At 40.1% G+C, this 19,859-nt stretch overlaps 1 protein-coding gene across 2 annotated transcripts in view; it reads right to left on the bottom strand.

Moving 5' to 3' along the window:
* Positions 1–3,927: 3,927 nt before the first annotated feature.
* LOC131240133 (cysteine-rich receptor-like protein kinase 10) overlaps positions 3,928–19,859 on the bottom strand; it is a 33,462-nt gene continuing 17,530 nt past the window's right edge. For both annotated transcript variants that reach the window (XM_058238197.1, XM_058238198.1), the window contains 6 exons: positions 7,567–7,689; positions 6,753–6,946; positions 6,050–6,260; positions 4,720–4,957; positions 4,317–4,467; positions 3,928–4,239 (listed from right to left, as the gene is read on the bottom strand). In XM_058238197.1, the coding sequence (XP_058094180.1) occupies positions 3,928–4,239; positions 4,317–4,467; positions 4,720–4,957; positions 6,050–6,260; positions 6,753–6,946; positions 7,567–7,689 (1,229 nt within the window). The remainder of the gene's footprint in view (positions 4,240–4,316; positions 4,468–4,719; positions 4,958–6,049; positions 6,261–6,752; positions 6,947–7,566; positions 7,690–19,859) is intronic.

Here is a 19,859-nt window from a genome sequence, read left to right as displayed (position 1 = left end):
TTCCCAATTGTAGGACCCTCAAAGATGTTTAGGTGCAATCGTGGGGCCACACGTGACCTCACGGGCTTTAGGAGGCGAGTATAGACCTTTCTAATAAATGGATATATATATGGGTCGAGCTGTGTGGGCCCCACTGTCATGCATGTCCACCATCAACACCGTGCATTTGATGAGTCCCTTTTAAATTATGGAATATCCTAAAAATCGGTCGTATATGGGACTCAGGTGGGCCATACCATCTAAAATCATGTGAAGACATGCCTAAAATATATAAAAGCACTTGGGGGGGCCCACCTAAAATTTGGATGCATTGGATATGTGGACCACATCTCGTTGGGCCCAAAAAATGACTATGAATGTTTTAATGGAGGGTAACCCCTCTCAACTTTTGTATATGGTGTGGCCCGCCCAAGTTAAGGATTGTCTTTATTTTTAAGCCCCAGCCCGAACATGGAATGGTGCATCTGACTGATGGGGTAGATGTTCGACACGCATCACAGTGGGGCCCACACAGCCCAACCTCATAGAACCTTTTCCCACACACACGTGTGTATATATATATATATATATAGCCGAATACCCACCTGCGCACCAGTTCGCCCGGAACTCATGCCAACTTTTTGTGGGCGCATCATGTATGATGTGAATCCAAAATCCGAATGGTCCACGTGATGCAGAACCGCATGAAACCTCAAAGGATCAACTTTTACTTTGATCGAAAACTTTGGCAGGCCATGAAAAAAGAAAACTGTTTTATCCCTTGATTTGCATTTCTCTTTTCTATGGGCCACTATAGTCTTAGATCAGGGAGAAAATCGGTCCCTAGGGGTTTCATGGGATTCCGCATCACATGGACCGTCCGGATTAGACTCCCATGACACGTGTGCAAAGGTGCGCATGTGCGTAGGTGAGCACGCCTCATATATATATATATATATATATATTAGACCCAAGCCGTCCATCAGTTTTGCCTACTCATTTTATGGAATGAGCCTAAAAATGAAGCAGATGGAAATCTCGAGTGGACCACAGTTCATGAAACAGTGGAAATTGAACGAGTGGCCAACAAATTCGTTAGATCCCGGGATCCTCCGAGATGGGTGGATCACTGTGGGGCCCAGCTTGATTTATGTACCTTACATCCATGCCATCCATCCTAAAAACGAATGTACGTATCTGGACAACTTGGCCGAAGTTTTCTATCCCATTCACCTGTTTATTCAATTGGCACCCACATGCTGAGCGGACCATATATATATATATATATATATATATATATATATATATAAAAGACCAAGCTGATGGATGGATTGGATCTAGCACATATATGCCCATCTTGAGTGATGGGTAAAACTAAATGTGGAAAATTCATCCAGAGGCAATCCAAGGAGGCCCCATATGTATTATAGTCTACTTGCGCTCTTTGGATCGCAATTAAACAAACCAAAGATTTACAGACTGTAACTGATGAATGGCCTAGATCATCTTGCATATGTGCGCGGTGAAGAGGAGCGACAAGCGTAACATAAGCAAAGTTGAGAAGAGACAATGAGTGGTGTAGTGAGAAGAGAAACTTGTAAAACTCAATTTTCATTTAGTCGAAGTAAGAATATGTATACACTTATCGGTAACTGCCGATGCCGTTATGCGATACGGGGCCGTAACGGGCACCCCTCCAATATTGTATACGTAACGGCTGTTACTGCGCTTCCAAAATTACCCCTTTCCAAGTTAATACAATACTTTTTTCTCTTTAAATTGTTTGCGCGATACAAAATCAACTTTTAACCTGTGTAACTTCTTTATGCCTCATCATGATGTATGTGTTTCATCCATTCCATTCATCCATTTTTAAAGATCATTTTAGGGCTTAATACAAAAAATGAGAGGAATATAAATCTCCGGTGGACCATACTACAGGAAAACAATAGTGATTGGATATCCACCATTAAAATTCTCCTAAGGTCCAATGTATTGTTTATTTGACATCTAATCTGTTGATCAGGTCATATAAACCTAGATGAATGGAAAAAACAAAGATTTGCTTGATCCAAAACTTTTATGGCCCCCAAAAAGTTTCTACTGGTTGACATTCATTCAATACTATTTTCCAGTAATGAGGTCCACTTGAGATTGGGAAATACCTCATTTTTGGTCTCATACCATAAAATGATCTAAAAACATAAATGGACGGCATGGATGAAACACATACATCATGGTGGGCTCATAGAGCACCGACCACCAACCGAGTAGCCAATATGTTTCCGCGGACACGGATTGGATACTGACAAGTTGAGTAGCGAGACTCGCTACTGAAGTTACGTCACCAAGTTATGTGGCCCCATCATAATATATGTTTTGTATCCACGTCGTCCATCCATTTGGAAATATAATTTTAGGTAAAGATCCAAAGAATGAGTCAAATCCAAAGCTCCAGTGGACCTCACCACAAAAAATAGTGGGGAGAGTGACGCTCACTATTAAAAACTTAAATAGGCCACAAAAGTTTTTTATCAAGTTGATATTTGCTTTTTTCCTTCTTTCGTGTCTGTGTTTATTTGTGAACAGGTTGGATTTCAAATAAAAATCACGGTGAGCCTTAGGAAGGTTTCAAATAAACATCATGGGTCAACTATATATTTAGATCTGCCTAAAATTAAATCTCCAAATAGGTGGACGGTGTAGACAAAGCACATACATCATAGTAGGCCCATGGAACTTGATGACGTCACTTTGGTAGCTAAATTCAACCTATAAGTAGCTAATCCATCGTGCAAGTAGGATGGAGATTGGTTGGTGTATGTCACACCGGTTATATAGCTACTATATTGACGCCAGCAAGTTCTATGAGTCCCATCATGAGGTATGTGTTATATCCAAACCATTCATCAATTTGGCAAGCTCTTATTAAAGCTTAAAGACGAAAAATAAGTTGCAAAAAGCAACAGAGGATTGAACATCTACCATTGAAACCCTTTTTGGAGTCACCGAAGTTTTAGATCAATATGATTTTATTTTATTTTTCAGTTTGGATAGCATATAAATATAAGATGGGCTTATTTGAAGGTTTTGTTACTACTGGTGTCCGATCCTATAAAATCTTCCCACTAAGAGGAAATGAGGGCCTTATGATAATTTTTAGTTTTTTATTAAGTATTTTAGTTTATTTAAATTAAATATAATGATTTTATTTTCATTTTAAACAAATAAATATTTTTTTAAATGTAAAACATTTCCAAATGAGAGATAGGGTCAAATGTGTCAAATTAACATATTTCAGACATTTACTATGTTTGTTAAAAAATAGCTTGTTTCAAATTCAGTACTTAATTTTTAGACTTCAGCCATGATTATCAAACAAGTTTTTTTTACTTCAGATTTTAGATTCAGGTTTTAGATTTCAAATTCGGTTTTTACACTTCAGATTTAACAAACGGAGCCTTAGAGACAATGAGTGGTGTAGTGAGAAGAGAAACTTGTAAAACTCAATTTTCATTTAGTCGAAGTAAGAATATGTATACACTTTATTTATTTATTTATTATGTCTTAACCCTTACATAAGAGTGTTATCAACAAGGATACAAAGACTCATCTTGCTACTCATGTTCTAACTAAGATATGTAGACTAGCTTGATCAAGTTATATAATTTAGCAAATGTAAACAAACAAGGCTAATTAGACTTCGACAATGATTCTCAACACATGATCTAGAAATCTATAATAATAACGTCGATGAGCATAAGCCCCAAATGTCAAGTCCACCAAGTCACTATTTATCACTACCGGAAGAACTTACATGACGAAAGGTATCTTTATATGTATACATTTTTATATAAGCCAAGGTTGAACAACCATGGCCTTAGCATCGCTTCGATGATCACGTCCCAACGCATCAGAGCATGAGAATGACTGATGGATTGGGTCCACTCATCTAGGTTCGATAGTGGAGATAGTTATCTCATTCATAGAGGGGGTTCTAGTAGTACTGGCTGAAAATTTACCTGGTTCAACAACCATCCTTGAGACAAAAAATCCTGGCTGTGTAGGTTGTGGTAGAGCCATGGATTCGCTTCTAAGCATGAGAACGACTGAAGATATGGTGGGCCTATCTATCGCATCTTCTTGAACACATAACAACCCAATGTGAATCCATCTGAGCATTTCATTGGTTGGACATGACTCCATGAACAAATGATCAATTAACTCCAAAGCTCTTCCACCGCACCATAATTCCCATGCCTGTAATATCAACTTTCACGTAAGAATATGAAATTAAGAAGATGACTTTATTTTGGGTTGCAAAGAGAGAATCCTACATAAGTTAGGAGGCTCTGAGCATGGTCGGGAAGATGGAGATCGTTGTTCCTTTTTCCGCTTACAATCTCTAGCAGTAAAACTCCAAAGCTATAGACATCAGATTTCACAGAGAATCGCCCTCCCATTGCATACTCTGGTGCCATGTAGCCACTGTTGGCAATGATCATGATGCAAGATAGATTAGAAGCACTATGTCTAGAAAAATAAGTACTTAGATGATGCAGGCCTGATAGATGTGGTGTGCAATCAACACTTTTTACACTCTAATTCTATAGTAATCATGGGATGATGGGTCTGATTTTTGCATTGTAGGTCTGACAAATGATCATCTTTGATTTCAAAAGTGTGGGCTCATGGGACTAGATATGTATTTCCAAAGTAGAACATTGAACGAAAACTTACTATGTTCCGACGACTTTATTGGTATTGATCTGACTTTGATTTCCTTCCAAAAATCGTGCCATTCCAAAGTCGGAGATCTTTGGGTTCATCTCATGGTCCAACAAAACATTGCTAGCTTTCAAATCCCTATGAATGATTCGGAGTCGTGAGTCTTCATGGAGATAAACAAGACCCTTTGCAATTCCATCGACAATATTACGGCATCTTTCCCAACCTAATTGGGCACGCTTGATTGGATCTGAAAACAATATACAAATTGAGTTGGACCGAGTTTAGGTCACTTTTCTCATAATGCAGTTGAATTGACTCATTTTTATTTGTGAATTTAAGCATGCAAATTGAATTAAATTATATTTTAGTTATTCATCTTAAAATTCAATTCGAGTTAAATCATTTTTATTTAGTACTGTATCATAAAATTAAAATTGAATTAAATCAGGTTATTCATCAAGCTCAGCCAAAGTCTTGCAATTTCTTTGTTGGGCTTGAAAGCCAGTGTGCATGGGCAGGTTATTTATTAAATATAAAAGTGTACTGCAGAATATGGGACCGTGACGACCATAAATGGCTGTCTTTTCATTACGATGGGCTGACAAATAGTCACAATAAAGGACTCTGTGCCTAAAATCAGGTCTAATATTGGCCCATTTGAGCTAGGTACAGATCCCCAATGGGCCAACTCACCTCACTAGTTTCTAGCTCTAAACACAAAGGCATGTGGTATTGGTTGATCACACATTGGCCAGTATACACTCTAAAATTATTAGAGAGGCCTATATATCGAACTTTCACATGTCTATCTTGAATGATGAGAACCATTCATCTAAGTAGCCAATACCTCTAAAAAAATTGCATCATCCAGTCATTGGTGCTTAAATGAAGCTTATAGAGATTGCACCACATGGCTGTAGTCCATTTATTTTAAAGGTTAATGAAAAAATATTGGGTCCCATCTATTATAGGTCTCGCTTGGATAATTTGTTCTATTCACAATACAATGGTAGAGATTATGACATGCTAACCATTTCAGATGATTTAAGCAATCTACTAATGTTTACCTCACATTATGATCCAATAGTAAGTTTGTTAATTTCATGGTATGCGCACTAACCTTCTAGAGAAAAGATCTTCTAAAGAGTAGCTATATTGGGCCGAAATGTGGACCCCATTTTGCGTGTCGTTAGGCAGGGCGGCGTAGCTTTATTAATAGAGCTTGGATGTGCAGATACAATCGCATATGCATGTGTATGTGTGCGTTACATGCATGTTGGGCATGTTTGTGTGTGTGTGGTGAAATTCAGAAAATGAAGAGAGGGGAGAGGGTCCAAACCAAAGAGGAAGATATCGAGGCTGGTGTTTGGCATGTATTCATAGATGAGCAGTTTCTCTCCTCTGTCGATACAACAATACAAGAGTCTCACAAGGTTCCTATGTTGGAGTTTCGCAATGAATGTAACCTCATTCTTGAATTCCTCTTGACCTTGCACTGAACCTCTTGAAAGCCTTTTTACTGCTATTTCCTTCCCATCAAATAGCATTCCCTGAAATGATTTTTCATGAAATGGTTACTTAATTTTTTTTTTTTTTTTTTAAAAACATGTAGCCTATACAAGTTAGGCTGCATTTAGATACCCATGTAAATTGAATTGTAATAATAATTGAGTTGAATCAAGACGCCTTTAAAAAATTAATGAGTTTTCCTAGCATTCATGATAAGGAAGTAGCCATTAAATTGCAATTACATAGATATTACTGTAATCTGGAGTCCACATCCATGATATGTGTGATCAAGAAATTAAGATTGAGTTTTGTTGCATCAAATATTATGAAATTTCATGATATTTGCCACCAAATTAGACTGGTTAATCATAAATATCATGAAATTTCACTATATTTGGTTCAACCAAACACAACTTAAAGGCCTTGTTCTTTCCATTCTAAGGCTAGTACTCTCTAATAGATTTTATTGTTGGTAGTACTCTCTAAAAGATTCAATTGTGCATACAAATGGTATCATAGAGAAGTGCCATTACCTTATATACAGGGCCAAATCCACCTTCTCCAAGCTTATTTTTATCAGAGAAGTTATCCGTTGCAACTTGAATTGTAGATAAGTCAATCAGTGCCAATTCTTGTGTTTGCTCACCATCCATGCTTGAATCCATGAGTTCTGAACCAACCCGAAGCCCCAAATACTCTAATAATACATGGTGACTTTTCTTTTTCACTGATTTGAAAATGCAAAAATGTAATTTTAGTCCTTGAAATTTTCATGAGCCCTTTGGTTGCATGATTAGATGACCCGGACAATTCATACGACTGTCCCTACATGGAGTGTTGGAGGCGCGTAATTGCTTTGGTGGGAAAGTCATATAAGTCTGATCCATGGCCTTAAATTGGATGGAGAAAACTGATGATCAACTGCTTACTGTCGTGTTCGTATGCACTCATAGTAGGGCCCAATGTATTGATCCTGATCATCCAATCTTTTAGCCAGGTGGGGCTCATCATAGATAAACCAAAGCCCAACCATATAAATTTTTGGCCCGAAATTTAGACCCGGACCTCACCCTCGGCATGAAGTTAGGTCTATTCATGTCATATGGAAGATGTACATCACTTACATTCATGCACAGTCCAGCTTGTAGAAACTAGTATCAAGTTCAAGTCCAGGCATGGTGTATTTTTCGTTTCTATCAGGCTAAAAATCAGTTTAAAACCCGGTCCATGGGCCTAAATATCAAATCCAAGCCACCCAAGAGCCTGACGGGCTGGTGCAATTCAATGAAAGCCCTAGCTATGAGCTTAAGATTATTTAGCTTTTATTATAAGTAGTAGTTTATTAACCTTTTGATGACCTCTTCTTCCTTAGTCGTTGATAGCAGTAGACAAAAGAAGTGAAGAGAGCAAACCCCAGTACTGAAGCTACAGTAACGAAGATTATAACCTTTGATCTCTTCCCTCCATTCCCTGTTGTAAAAGCAAACACTTGTGGTGTCAATTGCAATGAACAACATTGTTTACATTCAGCTTATTCAAGAGAAAAATGACATAAAAAGAAAAAGAAAAAAAAAGGAGGATGATAATGTGATGGTTTCAAGTCCAACTTAAAAATGGTTTTGAGATCTCTATTTTTTGGCAAAACCATGCGATCCTTCAATGGTTAGTCGTCGTACAATTGGAACTTAATAAAAAATCCACTTCTAAATATTAAACACCTCAAAAATGTTAAATGAAGATTTTTTGTTGAGGTTTATAAATTTCTCTGGATGTTCATGCTCCAGGATAGTAAAGCTAACTGCAAAATGGGCTTTTGGATGATCTTCTTGAGAAGTTTACTAAGAAATTTATTGCTGTATTGGGTAAAGAAGGAAAATATTTATCAAGAATGAAGAGTTATTTACCTTTGCTTTTTTAGATTAGTTATTTAATTACTTTCATAGGTCTAGTTTAGTTTTATTAGTGAGTAGTTTTTGTTTGTTCACACCAATTTTGAGTATTCATGAGCCGATCGAAGAAGTGCACTTTCTTATCCATGTTGTCTTTCAGGTACTCTTTCACCCACTCTTCTTTATTTTTTTTTATTGCTCTCATGTTGTTTTATTACATATATTTCATACAATGAGGACAATCTAGAATTTATATTGGAGTGAGGCCTCCTTTGGAAAATACTTCAATTTGTGTTGAAAAATTTCAAAATAGATTCAAGTGAATTTGAAGATAATTTAATGATTAGAATGATAAGACACTATTGTTGAGGATTTTTGAGACCTAAAGTTTAGTTATTTTAGTAGATTTTAAGGTTGAGTTCAAGTTATTAATTCTTAATGGAAAGTTTTAAAGATTGATTAAGTCATGAATTCACAATTCATATCTAGATTATACCACCGAAGTCTACATTTGACATTTTATTATTAACTTGATGATTATTGAGAATGTTAGGAACCAAGCCTGGGGAGTTTATCTATCGTGTTACAAAAAAAAAAAAAAAAAAGAGAAAATTTTCAGCTAAAACAATAGTTGTCATCGAAAAGGGCTACCTGTTGGAAAAATGTTCATGAAAAGACTGTTTGAAAAAAATGAATGGACAACAAAGTGAAAGCCATCGATGGAAAATCAAAATTTGAAAGAAAGAAAGTATTGAACTATAAGACAAGTTTTGGTTTAGGTTTCAGTTGATCTCTATATTCCAATAGATTGTCGTTGTTAACATGAAAGAATGAAACTGAACCTTTGCTTATGTTAAGTCCATATATTACTATGCACTCATGAAACTCAATGTGTAAGATTTCTTTGAACTTAATTTTGATATTCACTGAGTGACAAAGTCTAAGAGGATATCATGCTCAATAATAGAATGTTTTGAGTCTCTATAATTTGGATTATTTTTAAGGATTACTTGGGATTATAAAAATAACTCTTATAAAGATCTTTGGTTGGATTGCGATACCATTCGCATGTTTTGCTCGAGACTAACAAAATGTTGGTTGGGGGTGTGTTAAGACGCAAATATTGCATATTTATCATTTCAATTGCATTGGTTTTCCATACAACTAGGAGCTTAATTGATCTAATTAGTTATGTTTTCTGCATGCGAGGTAATTCCAGAATCAAGAATGAATACATGCACAAAATGGCAGAATTAAGACCCAAGAGAATGCAAGAGAAGAATTGAAGATTTGGATGCAAGAAATGAAGACTTGAAGAGTCAAAGACCTAAAGAAATCAAGTACTAAGATAATTAAAGCGACTGAAATCAAGTTGTAAAAGATCTAAAGGAATCAATAGAGTGTTGATCGATCAAACTCAGGGTAAGGCTCGAGTGATCGAAAATCGTCGAATTTCAACAAAAACTCTCTGAACACTTTTTGTTGTTCTTGATTAATCGAGGATGGAAGTTCGATCGATCGACATGGGTTCGAAATTCAAAAGTTCATTGCTGGATAGTTTTGGGACTTCTCGATCGATGGGTTCGATTGATCGATGATTTGTGCAGCTGCGTAAATTCAAAGTTGGTTTGTGAATTTTCTGAGGCAATACGAAACTTTACTATCCAAAACTATAAACATGAGTTTTTAGAACATTTCTAGGTATATTTTTTGGATTTAAAAGAGAGAAAACGTTCTGTTGGAACACGATAACACCCATCCACTTTGATTTCTTCACGGGTTCTAATAAATCTTTTGTTTTTCTTTTGTTCTAGAGTTAGCTGTGTCTAGCTAATCTCTTAGCTAAGGCTAATGGGTGAAACTTATAGTTAATTGCAATGTTTTATTTTATTGTTTTATACTTTTGAATTTAAATGATGATTGATTAATTGAAATATGTTTGATTTTACTTTAAAGATTTTTTGTTGTTTCATCTTTGATTCATTGTCAACTAAGGTTACATTGGATGCTTAAAAGTGCAATTACAATGCTTGATTAGAGAATGAATCAATATGTAAAATTCTTTGATCTATTGTAAACTCTAGGTAAAATAGATGCTTTGAATTCCATGCGATTGATGTATGAGTGTTTCACGATAAAAATCGTTTAATTAATAACATACCTTGTTTGATATTTGTGATTAGTTTAACTGTTTGATTTTCTAATTAGAATGGATTTGAATCCAATTCTAGCTGAGTTATAAAAGATGAATCGATGAATTATGCATTGTGATTACTAGAAGTGAATCTCTGGATCCTTAGTGTTTATTTATTATTGTTTTTACCCTATCTCAATTCACTGGATTCTTTTAAATCTTAGACATTTAGACTAGTTCTAGTTGTATTTCACATTTCTTATGGATCGACCTCGGTCTCATCTAATTATTATTACATTGCAACCCTACACTTAGGGTTGTTAATCCTTGGGTTCCATCACCAAGCCGCAGGGAGAAGTAAGGGAGTAGGTGGATTAGTCACCTCTTCAGAAAACTCCATCGAGGGATCGTAGGTTACCGACTAGATACAAAGATTACTTAAACATTATATTTGCTCTCATTACAGATGAGAGGGGTTCGTCTACCTTCCAAGAAGAATTAGATGATACAAATGCTAAGAAGTAGATGGCGATGATGTATAATAAAATGGATTCTTTGTACAAGAATGAGATGTGGGAGCTAATGGAGTTCTTCATTGGGTGCAAAGTGATCGAGTGTAAATGGATTTACAAGAAGAAACATGATAGATGCAAGGCAAGGCTAGTAATGAAAGGTTATGCGCAGGAGGGTGTCGACTTCAGTGAGATTTTCATGCCCATGGTTAAGCAGATCATGTCTATAAGATTATGTTGGTGCTGGTTGGCCAATATAATCCGAAACTAGAATAAATGGATATAAATATTGCTTTCCTATATGGGAAACTAAAAGAGCGGATTTACATGAAGCAAATAGAGGGGTTCAAGGTACGGTGGTTAGAGAATAAGGTTTGCAGGTTATTGCATGGCCTGAAACAGTTGCTTAGGCAGTGGTATAAAATGTTTAATTCTTTTATAGTGAGTCAGAGGTTTACTAGGAGTGAATTCGATCGTTTTCTATACTTCAGATCACTGAGTGATGGAGAATTTATTATATTGGTATTGTATGTTGATGATATGCTTATTGCTAGTCATAACATGTATCAGATCAACATATTGAAGATTCAATTATTTAAGACATTAGAAATGAAAGATCTGGGAGGTACAAAGAAGATTCTTGGCATTGATATACACAGGGACAAGGAAATGAGCATGCTATGATTCTCTTAGGAGGAATACATTGAGAAGTTCTTAGTCAAGTATGAGATAGATAAGGCTAAACTGCTTAACACGCCTCATGCTGCTCACTTTCAGCTTTCTTCAGAACAGTGTCCTGCATTAAATGAAGAAAAGTGGAATGTGTCTTGGTTTCCTTACTCGAGCGCGGTTGAAAGTTTGATGTATGTCATGGTCTGTATGAGATCAGATATTTCACATGTAGTTGGGTATCCTGAGCAGATACATGTCAAACCTCGACAAACAGCATTGGGAGGGAGTGAAAGCTACTTTAGTATGAGGTACAAAGGACTATATATTGACATTCGAGAAAACATAGGAGAAATTGGTAGGTGATGTTGATTCGGGTTACGTAGGGAATGTGGATAAGAAAAGGTCGACTTTTAGTTACTTGTTTATGTTAGCGGGTAGTGATCAGTAGGATGTCGAAGCTTCAGTCTGTGGTTTCTCTTTCAACAACTGAAGCTAAGTATATGGCAGTGATGGAGGCATTCAAAGAAAGTTTTTGGTAAAGAGGAATGATGAATGATTTGGGTGAATGATGAATGATTTAAGTTTTCACTAGGAGGTTGTGCTTATGAATTATCACAACGAAAGACTATTTGGCAAAAAAACTTAGTTTATTTTTGTAAAACTAAACATATTGATGTTCGTCATTACTTTATTCGACGGGTACTTGAGGAAGTTGATGTTACTCTTGAGAAGATCCACACGAGCATGAATCTGGTGGATATACTTACAAAGGTGGTTCTTGTAAAAAAGTTCAGATTATGTTTTACTTATCTAAGATTGGCAAAGATTTAATAAAGATAGAGTGTGCATAAAAAGTGAAGATGGTGATACTATGATTGAGACAATTAAAGATGGATGATGGATTTTGGAGCAGTGGAGCATGGAGATTAAAGGCACGATGAAGATTATTGAAACTACTACCTTTAATGTAAGGCTTGTATCCTAGTCCGTACTATTCTTTAGACTTTTGTAATCCTCCCCGTCGAATTCTGGAGACCCACGACCTGTAAACGACATTTGCGCACGACCCTAAGTCACATCCTGATCTAAGTCAAGTCGACTCGAAACCTATACCCTAGCGATCGTGCTGTCGCCGCGGTTCTAATGCCATGTCTTGCGCACCAATGCGATACTCAGACTAAGAGTTGTGGGCCTACGTATATCTTGAGGAAACGCCACGCATTGCAAGTTCTAAGAGAATCTCTACCCAATCTATCACATCAATCAATCAAGTACTAGTCAAGTATACATCCCATCACTAGCCATATTTTCTTTCTCCCCAAGACAAATAACCTACCCCCCAAAGTCAACTCTCATGTCACTCACACCCATCACTTCATCCCATCTCCCTTACACAACAACCACCATTTCTCTTTCATTCTCTACCCATTCCCCAAGCAACCCAAAGAGAGAACGTCCAAGCTCCAAGGAGAGAAGATTAGCCAAGTGTGTGGCCCACTTCCTACCCCAAATCTCTTATCCCAACCCTTCAACTTTTATCATCATTCATCAAAGAGGAAGCCAAGGAGCTTAGCATTCCAAGGAACCAAGAAGAAATGTAATCGGTGGGTGATCTTAGGACTTTTGTTCATGGAACAAGTGGGGCCTACCGGTTGATGGTAGGGACCCCATTTTGAACCCTAGGTGTGGCCAATTTTTTACCATGATTCATATGTTTATCCCATGGTGGGGACATTCTCCATGGACCCCATCATGATATTTATTTGATTTCCATTAAAGAAGGTCATCTAGACCTTGCATTTGTTGTTGAGAAAGGTGTAAGACCCGTATCCTAAACCGTACCATTTCGTATGCTTTCGTGGCCCTTCCAGTCGAATTCCAGCAACCCTCGACCCGTATCTGATGTTTGCGCGCGATCCTAAACTGAGTCCCGCATATTAGAGTCGGCTCGACCCGAAACTTGTATCTTAGCGATCGCGCTGTCGCCGTAGTTCCAACGCCGTAACTCACGCACTGATCCGATACCCAGGCTAGAAGATATGGGCCCGCGTTCATTTCGAGGAAAACGCTGCGTACGAACTCCTAGAGAATCTCTATGACCTATCCCATTAATCAATCAATCAATCCCATCAATCAAGTACACATCACACATCAAGTCAAGTACAAGTAACCCATACCCTACCCTTACCTCTCTCTTACACAAGCTACCCAAAGTCAACTCTTAGATCACTTCATCCATCACTCCACCCATCACCCATCACACCCATCCCATATCAACTCATCAATTCTCTCTCTCTCTCTCTCTCATTTCTCAAACCTCCCAAGCAACCCAAAAAATTTCACACGTCCAAGCCTCCCCAATCTCTCTTCTAAAAACAACAAGTGTGGCCCAACCTCTCATCTCTCATCCCCACCATCAAAACTTCATCAACCACCATCACAAGTGAGGATAAGGAGCATAGGAGTCCAAGGGATCAAGGAGAAGGCTGATACGTGGGTGATCCATCGTTAATTCTTATTTTAGCGCCCACTTGTTGGTGGGACCCATTTTGATGTATGTGATGTATCCATGAGGGGCCCATAGTGACGGGGTCCCTCTATCACCGTCTCTCTCTCTCTCTCTCTCTTTATATGATGATGATGATGAAGGGGTGTGTGGCCCATCTAGTGTGTGTGTGCCCCACCATGGAGCATATATTTTATCCATGCCATTCACCTTCATGTGGGACCCGCTTGATGGATGTGTTGGACCTACACTATCCAGCCCATTAGCGGGCCTGGACGGAAGGAAAAACACAAAGATCAGGTGGTCCAAATTGGTGGGCCACGTCCATGTGGGACCCACCATGATGCTTTGTTTATCTATGCCGTCCAGCGTCTAGGGGTGGCTAATATGGAGTGTGTGTATTGACAAGCTAACAAAAAAAATAAACATAATATAAAATAATATATTTGAGCTTTTAGGGTGGGCCACTCATGTAGGCCCCACCTTGATGTATGGGGCTGATCCACACCATCCATCCTATTCCCCAGCTCATTTTAGGTGTTGAGACGAAAAATGAAGCCAATCCAATTATCTGGCGGGCCATAGTATAGAAAATAGTAGTTCTTACCGTTAAAATGCACTTTGAAGTCCTCTATACGCCAAAATACCTTGGATATTGGGCTCATTTAGCTTGTAATGAGCTGTAGGATCCAATGGATGGAGTGGATCTGCCTGATGAGGGCCCCACCTAGGAAATTCTTCAAAAACAATATTTTTTTTCAAAAAAAAAACCACAGTAGCAGCAGCAGACGCTGCTGCCGCTGACAGCCCAAGGATGCTAGCAACGTCCTGCTGCGTGGACGCTGGAGGCAGGGACCCACGGTCCTAGCTGTGGGCCCCACTGTGATGTGTGTGGAACATCTACACTGTGCATTTTGTAAGCCCTCCTCCTGGCTGTGGGCCACCCTAAAAATCAGCCGTACCTGAAACTCAGGTGGCCCACACTACAAGAACAATGAGGATTGCATGTCTGCCATTGAAACCCTTTTTGGGTCATTATGAAATTTGTTTTTCCTCTTTATCAGGGTACGTGTGACCCTATCAACGGATTGGCTGGCAGATAAACATTATGGTGGGCCCCACATGGGACCCATTGACGTTGTGTTGTATCCATACCGTCCAACCATTCTTAGGGTGGGTCGACTGGTGTACTTCACTTTAGCTGTAGTGGGGTCACCAAGTTCTGTGGGTCCCACCTATTTCATCCACGCCGTTCATCTATGGGACCCACCATGATGCATGTGTCACATCCAAGCCATCCAACCATTTTGAAAGCTCAATTTAAGGTTTGAGACTAAAAACAAGACAGATTTAGGATCAAGTGGACCACATTTCAGGAAACAGTGGGTTTGAATGTCCACCATTAAAACCCTTGGACTACAGGGTTTGGACCAATATGATATTTGTTTTTCCCTCTTAATCCAGGTCCTTAAGACCTTATGATTAGATTGGGTGGGAAATAAACCTTACGATAGGCCCTTATGAATTGTTTAAACAGTGAAAATTATCTCCACTGTTACTTGGGGTATGGTCCAAATGATCTTTCAATATGTCTCATTTTGGGTATTTGATGAGGCCCATCTTGATGTATTTATGGCCTATTGTTGAGGCCCACCTTGATGTGTATGAGGTATGTTGTTGAGGCCCACTTTGATATATATGAGGCCCACGGATGCAGCCCATTTGATGTATTTGACTCGGCCCATTCGACTTGGCCCAGTTGATTTGGCCCATTATTTTGGCCCATTTGATTAGGCCCGATGTGATATATGAGGCCCGATGTCAAGGCCCACCTAGATATATATGAGGCCCATGCTAGGAGGCCCATGGGTCGAGGCCCAATGGGATGTACACAAGTCCATTGCAGTGTGTGATTTCACCGTGGTGTATATAATGATGTTTATAACGGGCTGTGCCCTGGGAGCAATGATGGTTTGAAGTCCACATTGTAAGGATAATGTTGGTTAAATATCCACTTATGACTCTCCCTAGGGCCCATTGATAGGCCCATACTTGTAGTGTGTAGGCTATCTAGGCCCATCTTCGTTATGAACAGAGTTCATCACCATATAACATGTTAAGATAGATCCATGATTCATGCTCATACGCATCATATGTTTGCTTGATATGAGGAGTGACTAATCATAGCATATGTCTTCGGGCAGATTATTTATGGGCTCCTTGATAGGCAGAGTTGCCCTTTATGAGCACGTAGTACGTGCAGGATTGTTGCATGTTTGGTAGAGTGATTCATGCACTTGCATTTGTGTGATTGTGATTATTGTATGCCTTAAGGACATTAGGGCCATAGCCTCCATAGACACATCGTAGATGGGTGGATTGGATACCGAAAATACTGTTTCTAGCATTGGGGCGCCATAGATGTCCCTAGGTAAAAATTTCTAAACCTGATGGTACTAGAGGATGACTCTAACGTCAAGACCGAGTGGATGCATGAGCGCGAGGGCCGTATAGCAATAGGCCGCGTCTCCCACTGTGTCGTGGTCGGTTGGAAAGGGGTGTGACCTTATCCGCCTGAGTGAGGGGGCAATTTCTAGGTTGAGTTTGACCAGCTTGAGGAATGGGTCCCCTATCGATGAGCCGGGCCTGATATTGGCAGGCGAATAGTGAGGTCTTTTTCACTCTCTTAGTTGTGCGTTCGGATAGGGGCGGTAAGCTGACATAGAGTGTACTAAACCCCGGTGATTATCCAGACTGAGAACTGTACTGATATTGATGAGTTGTATGAGGATTGGCATGCTTGAGTTGTATCTCGCATCGCATGGTCTTAATATGGCCAATAACATTCATATCTTATGCTGCATAGCCTTGGTACGGCTGATTGCATTCATGTACCCATCAGCATGATTCCGCATTACTCTGACATTGCATTTTGAGCACGTTCATACTACGCACACACTTACACTACCCTCTAAGCTTTCTATAAGCTTATGCACGATTGATGAGTGCAAGTGACACCAGGACGCAGCCATAGCCTCACCGCAGTTGGAGTGTGCAGCCGAGCTTCTGGAGTTTTTATTACTTTCGTTATATTGTATTTCTCTTTCATATGCATTGTACTTAAAGTTTTTGATCATAGTGGATTTTGTGATGGTGTTCTTGTGGTTATTGTTCGTGGGTTATGCTTGTGGTTATGCTCATTACGAATCAGATTGAGGTTAAAAATTCTCCTTGTAGGATCCCAGGATTGGAACTTGGCGTATGGGTACCGGGAGCCAAGAATGGGGTACTTAGGAGGCTGTCAGTGCCAGATTCGATAATCAGGAATTTTGTGAGCCCGGTTTTTGAGTTTGGGGCGTGACAAAAGGGATTTCCATTATTGATTTATATTTGTGGGCCCACAAGGATTGGGACCCATTTGATGTATGCATTGTATTTCTAAGGGTGGGCTCATGGTGGCGGAGCCCCTCCCTTCACCACTCGATTCTCTCTCCCCCTCTCTCTCTCTCTCTCCCCTGATTGAATGGCCCACCTATGATGTATGCATTTTTAGCCATACCGTCCACCAAGTGGGACGCACCTGCTGTCCAACCGGGGCCCACCTTGTTGTCCACCTGCTACCCATTTTGGGCAGACCCTGTTGAAGGGAAAACTCAAATATCAGCTGTATCCTTCCAATTGGTGGGCCACCACGTGGACCCACCTGACGTATATGTTATATCCAGCCCGTCTGTCCATCACGTGGGACGTGGACCCCACCTTGATTTATATATTATATCTACACCATCCAAGCACCTTAGGACGGTGGGATGCACCTTGATATATGCGTTCTGTCCACACCGTCCAGATGAACGGTGGGACCTACCTTAACGTAGGTTGGTTGGTGGGCCACGTGTACGTGGACCCCACCTTGATGAATGCGTTGCATCCACACCGTCCAACAATATGGACGTGGGGCCCACTAGATATATGTGTTGTATATCCACACGGTGGGACCCATCTTGATGTAAGTGTTATATCCTCACCATTCAGACAGATGGGACGGTGGGATCACCTTGATGAATGGGTTGTATCTCCACCGTCCAGTGCATGGGACGGTGGGACCCACCAGCTGTATCTGTTATCCACTCCATCCATCATCGTCCAGTGTACGGGACGGTGGGATCCACCGTGGTGTATGTGTTGTATATCCGGGCTGTCCGTCTAGTGGGGCCCACCTGCTGTATGCAGGGCCCACTAGTTGTATACAGGGCCCACCAGTTGTATGAGAGGCCCGCCAGTTGTGTGTGAGGCCCATTATATGCGTGAGGCCCATTGTGAGGGATGAGGCCCACCATGATGTATGTGTTATATACACACCGTTTATCCATTTTTAGACCGTGGACCCCACCACCTTATGCAGGCCCACCATGTATGAGGGATGGGCACACGCTGTCCACTCATTTCCTAGATATTTGGAGGGCCGAGGGCCCCGTTGTGATTTCAATTTCCAATCCCAAAAGGGATGCACCTTAGGACAATAGTGGTTAAATGTCCACCGTTGTAAACTTCCCTAAGGACAATTGCTAAGCCTATTTCCACCCTTACCTTAGTAGGCTAACCCAAACCATTGGGTCTCCATTTATGTTAGTGATACCTAAAGGGCTAACCCAAACCGTTAGGCCCCACTTATGTTAGTAATACGTATTGGGATAACCCAAACCGTTGGGCCCCCATTGATGATGGTGTTTTCCCACCATACCTTGTAGAAAATTATCCAAGCCTTGGAGCCCACCTTGTGTACGGATCGGGCCCATAGGAAGGCCCAGTTTATTGCATGATAGAGAGGGTGAGGAAGCCCGCTTGTTGTACATAGTTTCACCCTCTCAACTCACCTTGTCGACTCACTCATGAGGCCCATTCTTGGTATAAGTACGATGCTTAGACTATCAATTGTTTAGTACATCATCATCCCTTGCCATAGATGGAAGAATATGTGGTATAAGATTTGATACATCCATTGTTGAAACTTATCTCGATTCGTGGGTTAGATCCACCGTCCTTACAGAGGACACTGCCTTAGGATATATGATATGCTAGTACCTTGAATAGGTTATGATAGTCTAACATGGACCATTCTATATAGGCTTCTATATGTCTAGTGGGGCATATCGTTCAGCCCCTATTCTTGTAAATGACATACCGGTTAAGGCCGGTCATCGCCGGCTATATCTGATAATCATACTAGTATACTTAGTCTAGTAGGACACACTGAGAACGTGCTTAGTATAACATCATGATACATGCCCATACACATCATTTGTATGTATGCTATGAGGAGTGATTGATCATAGCATATATCATTGGGCTGAGATGTTTATGGGACTCTCTGTGAGATGGAGTTGCCCCATATGATTGCGTAGTACGCGCAAGTTTGATGCATGAGTAGATTGTATAACTCATGCATCTCGCATATTGTGTGACATGATCACTTTACGCCCTAACGACGTTAGGGCTGTGGCCTCCATAGGTATATCGTGGATGACCAGATGGGATACCAAAAATGTTTGGTTCTACCACTTAGGCATGTTCGATGTCCTTGGCTGAAAGTCCCTAAACTCCTTGGTACCAGGGATGCTCCAACGTCTAGACTGAGTGGATACATGAGCGCTCGAGTGCCGAATACCAGTAGACGGCGTCTCCCACTATGTCGTGGTCGGTTGTGAATGGGGTATCGCCTTATCCCCCGAGTGAGGGGGCTGTAAGCTAGGCTGAGTTTGGCCAGCTCGCAAATGGGTTCGCTATCGACGAGCCGGGTAGGTATTGATAGACTACTAGCCAGGCGGGTAGAGAGGTCTTTTCCACTCGCTGGGTTGTGCGGCTAGGGAGGCGGCAACTAGTGTAGAGTGTACTAGACCCCAGTGATATCCCATAGATGTATGATACTG

Source organism: Magnolia sinica, chromosome 3 (assembly GCF_029962835.1).
Source record: "Magnolia sinica isolate HGM2019 chromosome 3, MsV1, whole genome shotgun sequence".
Classification (NCBI taxonomy): domain Eukaryota; kingdom Viridiplantae; phylum Streptophyta; class Magnoliopsida; order Magnoliales; family Magnoliaceae; genus Magnolia; species Magnolia sinica.
Note: the sequence above shows the minus strand (reverse complement) of the source record. Positions and strands in the feature narration are given on the sequence as shown.